Source organism: Triticum dicoccoides, chromosome 5A (genome assembly GCF_002162155.2).
Source record: "Triticum dicoccoides isolate Atlit2015 ecotype Zavitan chromosome 5A, WEW_v2.0, whole genome shotgun sequence".
Lineage (NCBI taxonomy): Eukaryota > Viridiplantae > Streptophyta > Magnoliopsida > Poales > Poaceae > Triticum > Triticum dicoccoides.
The window spans coordinates 263,507,829-263,512,314 of record NC_041388.1 but is presented as its reverse complement, the minus strand read 5'-3'; the positions used below and the strand labels follow the sequence as shown (position 1 = coordinate 263,512,314).

Genomic DNA, 4,486 nt, shown 5'->3' with positions numbered 1-4,486 from the left:
TCCCCTTGATGTTTGGACACACGGTTACCTTGACTTTACTTGAGACCTTGGTGAAAGTCGGGCGGGCCCGGAGAGCACCCGCAAGATAATTACGTGGCACGGCCGGGCATTCTGGGCCCTTGCCGTAAGTCCACGAGACGGGGTGACAGGGTCACATCGATTGTGAGTCTCTGCTCGTCTCCGCAAGCTAATAATACACTATGGTTTGGGTATTTAGCCTTGGTCTTTACGCACTAACCACTACGCGAGAATAGCTATGGGCCTCGACGACGTAGTATCAACCGAAGCTTTGTTAGAAGTCCAGTTCAGCATTGCGGCATGACTGGGCCGGCACCATCCATGTAGAGGTGGAGCTTGGACCCGCCCTGCTCGCAACGACCCGGAGTGCAACGGGCGATGGGCCCAGACCCCGGAGTGCTTAGGATGTAGACCCGCGGGGACCTCTCTGCTGAGCCTAGGTAGGGCTACGACGTGTTGATCTTTCGAGGACGGGCATTGACCCAGAAAAGTGTGTCCGGCCAGAGTAATCAAGTGTGTTGGAAAACGTGGTGCACCCCTGCAGGGAAGTTTATCTATTAATAACCGTGTCCACGGTAACGGACGTCCAGACTTATATCCCGATCTATTACAACTAGAAATGGATACTTGAGATATGTGGCTCCGGGATTGCTTTCTCGCAGGGAGTCGAGGAAGGATCTCTGGGCATTAATGCTACAACATGTTTGTTAATTATAAACCGCCATTCTTTACTCTTCTACATGCTGCAAGATGCTTGGAGCTGCTTGAAGATGCTAGTCTTCGATAGGCCAGGCCTTTCCCCTCTATTCTGGCATTCTGCAGTTCAGTCCATAGATACAGCCCTTCCATTTGATACCAATGCATACTTAGTTTAGATCTGATGCTTGCGAGTACTTTGGAAGAGTACTCACGGCTGCTTTGCTCCCCCCTTTTCCCTATTCTTTCTTCTTTCTGGTTGTTGCAACCAGATGGTGGACCCCTGGAGCCAGAAGCCACCGGCGACGGATGCTACTACGTGGAGACCGCCGACGACCACGAGTAGTTAGGAGGTCCCAGGCAGGAGGCCTTGCCTCTTTGATCGTTGATGTTTGTGCTAGCCTTCTTAAGGAAAAACTTGTTTAACTTATGTCTGTAGTCAGATATTGTTGCTTCCGCTGACTCGCTTATGTATTCGAGCCCTCGAGGCCCTTGGCTTGTAATATGAAGCATGTATGACTTTCTTTTGTGTTTAGAGTTGTGTTGTGATATCTTCCCATGAGTCTCTGATCTGGATCGTATACGTTTGCGTGTATGATTAGTGTACGATTGAATCGGGGGCGTCAGACTTTCTTTCTTTGTGTGTTGGTTGTGTCATCATAATTATGCATAGGTTGGGTGTGTGTTCATTCTGTTTGTCATCTTGATGCGACTTTTATAGTCAATAGATGTGTCCTTTATAGAAAAAAATTGTTTCCCACACACCGAAGACCAAATAAATGTAATGAAAATATCTTTACCAACACAAATGTAAGGATGGTTCAAACAATATATCTACGACAATTTCCCATCCCAACACAATTATCGGTAGGGATGAGTGAACATCAAAAAACAAAAACAATGAACATGTCAAACTGCACAAATAATCTAGTAACATTGGTGTGTTTCCACACGATGAATCGACAAGAGTGAAAGGAAAAAGTCACCACAAAAAGGCTGGTTGCGCCATGTTGTGTTATCGCATCGCGGCTCCCTCACACATAAGGAGCTCTTGCTTGGCTTGCATTGAGGCGGCCGTGGCCATGTCTGTGCCGCCTGTGGCCTTGATCTTCTGGTGGTGGAACAGCTGCCGTAGTCGCTCAATCTCCTCTTTGAGTGCCTCTTGATGAGCTGCATTGCAACTTTGGGATGAGTTTAAACAAGACACCGGATGGCTTTGCTTAACTAGGAGTCAATCAAATAAATTATTTTGCAGAATGTTTATTTTCATTCAGTAAACCTGTTTGCATCAAAACATTATTTGCATTTTGTTCAAATTAACAGTCTTTTGGTGTGCTAGTTGGTGCCTGACAAAAAAGATGGCACTGGAGCCCATATTTATCATAGAGAAACGGATAAATTAGCTTAAATGGGCAGGAAGGTTCGGTACCATCTTTGAAGATCTTGTCTTGTGCAAGGGCGGCAATTCTTTGCCTGAGATGGCTGTTGCCGACGGTCAATAATGACCGCTGATGATCTAGAAAGGCCACGCGGGGAGAGAGTGCTGACACCTCCATCTGAACCAAGTAAACGGCCAATCAAAATTTGGGATTTCAATGGTTAAAATTCCCTTTTTGTTTCTTTTTTGCGGGGAAAAATCTCTTTTTGTGGTCTCTGAACTATCTCGAGAAATAGTGAAAAACTTGGTAATTGCTCTTGGAGACTGAGCTCATTCACTCCCAAATGAACAGTAAATTTGAAAAAGAATAGCAAACAATATTGAAAAAAAAATGGGTATGGAAAATGCTCTGAGTGTTCTAGGTGCATGCAGAAGTCATGGACACTTATTTCTTTACACACACACAAAATTAGGGACTATTTGTTGGGAATGCAAGACAGAAATTGTGGAAGTATTCAGTATGCGCAAGACTATTTTCTTGATTCTTTTGATATCTTTTTGTAGTTCTTTGTTGAGGTCCGTTTACGAGAGAAGCAAAGTGAATACCTGGAGACCGGTGACGCTGCGTTCAAGCTCTGAGATGTACTGCAACTTCCGAACTCTTGACCTCTGCGCTGACTGCCTGTTGGCCAATATCCTGAAACAAAATTGCCGACTAATTTGTTACTTAGATTCGCAGAGTTTTGTGTATTCAGCTTACTATAAGGGATACAGTATGAATGTATAATGCGAATGCGCATTTCAGTAATTGTTTTACAACGAAGCATGCACATTTGAGTAATATTTACGCCTGAGCGATTCTTTCTGAAATTTGAGATCCAAGCTTGAAATGTACTCCTAGCAACCTCCGTGATCCATAGGCCGAGCCGTCGGGAGGACCTAGTAGGCTTAGCTCACGCAACATGAGGGAAGGCTGGGCCGAGCCGTCTGGAGGAGCAGCCGCCTAAACAGGGCATGGCCAGGCCGTAGCATGTGCCGGAGGACCAGCTGGGGTTGGGGCAGCAGCCGAAGAAGCGGATCTCGAAGGGAGGGGATCTCGCGCGCGAGAGGGCATGGCCTCGCCGTCGTCCTCCGTGTCGCAAAGCTTAGCCCGGTGACCTCCTCCGGCGGCGGCGAAGGCAGGGCGTGGCGGTTAGGAGGTGGCGACGGGGCCCCTCCGGAGCCGCCGAGAGCGGCCCAGGACTAGGAGCAGAGTCGAATCAAAATTTCCATTTAAAAATGGCTTTTAAAGTGGCAACTTCTTGCAGGGTTGTTAATTTGAACAACTAGTCGTGATTTATGAACACCCAAATTGTATTTATTTTTTCACTGGGGTAAAACCAAAATTACGGATTCACTGCCGGTAATTATTGGCTCTAGAGATACAGTAAACAAATGTACAGTTGCCGTAGAATCGCCAACCAAATCGAGCTCTATGTTTAAAATAAACGTGATTGTGTTTCTACCGTTTACTCTGGTATAATACTACATGAACTATTGTTCTACGGTTCAGGGTTAAAAAGAAAATTAACTTTGCTCCGCTAAAAAGAAAAATTAAATTTGCTAAGTACTAGCAAATGTAACAGACCTTTTAACCCGCTTGGGGTCACCGAAGCCGTCCGCGGCGGCCATTGCGCCCGCGCTGGCCGCCCCCTCCTCCGCCTCTCCCGTGTCCATGAAGCCCGGCCTGTCGCACCCGCCGTCGACATTGGAGAACATGGACATGAGCTGCTCGTCGTCGAACCTGTCGAACTCGTCGTCGCCGCCGCCGCCACTGAGGATGTGGTCCATTGGCACGGCCTCCAGGAAAGCCGCCGGATCGCTGGCCGAGCGCCGGTGCACGCCCCGCCGGGCCGCAGCGAACCCGAGGAACTCGCCTGCCACCGGCCAGTCCTGCTCCCCGGCGCTCGGCGCTCTCGGCGGCAGCTGCGCCATTTCTTGAGCTATCTAGCACCGCTGGGGTCTTCGTGTGTACTATGTGTGTGGGCTGCAAGTGTAGGAGATGTGTAGGTGGAGGTGTATATATTTTGTCTCTCGGTGCACATCACATGCAAGGTATGTGTGTAGGTGCACATCACATGCAGGGTGGGGGCATGTTGCATTAGTGTAGATGGGATGAAGTTGATGATTTTATGGCCATTATTCGTGGCAACATGCATGTGTTTAGGACTAGGCATCAATAAGATGCTGGAGATATGGTGGTTAGTTAGTGCTAGGAGTACGTACTCTACATGACAGCAAGAGATATGGTAGTTAGTTAGTGCTAGTACTACTTACTTAGTGAGAGGTCCCAATTTTTAAAAGGGAGAAAAGGTGGCAGCTAGGTAGGAACAAGCATGGAGGTCACATGATGGG

The 4,486-nt window shown here is 47.7% G+C and overlaps 1 protein-coding gene across 1 annotated transcript; it reads right to left on the bottom strand.

The window, feature by feature from the left end:
- Positions 1-1,490: 1,490 nt before the first annotated feature.
- On the bottom strand, positions 1,491-4,148 carry LOC119300910 (basic leucine zipper 19-like). The gene is made up of 4 exons (XM_037577812.1): positions 3,720-4,148; positions 2,699-2,789; positions 2,144-2,270; positions 1,491-1,884 (listed from the first exon to the last, which is right to left on the bottom strand). Exons 1-4 carry the CDS (start codon positions 4,064-4,066, stop codon positions 1,730-1,732), a joined length of 720 nt encoding a protein of 239 aa, XP_037433709.1. The 5' UTR covers positions 4,067-4,148; the 3' UTR covers positions 1,491-1,729.
- Positions 4,149-4,486: the final 338 nt, after the last annotated feature.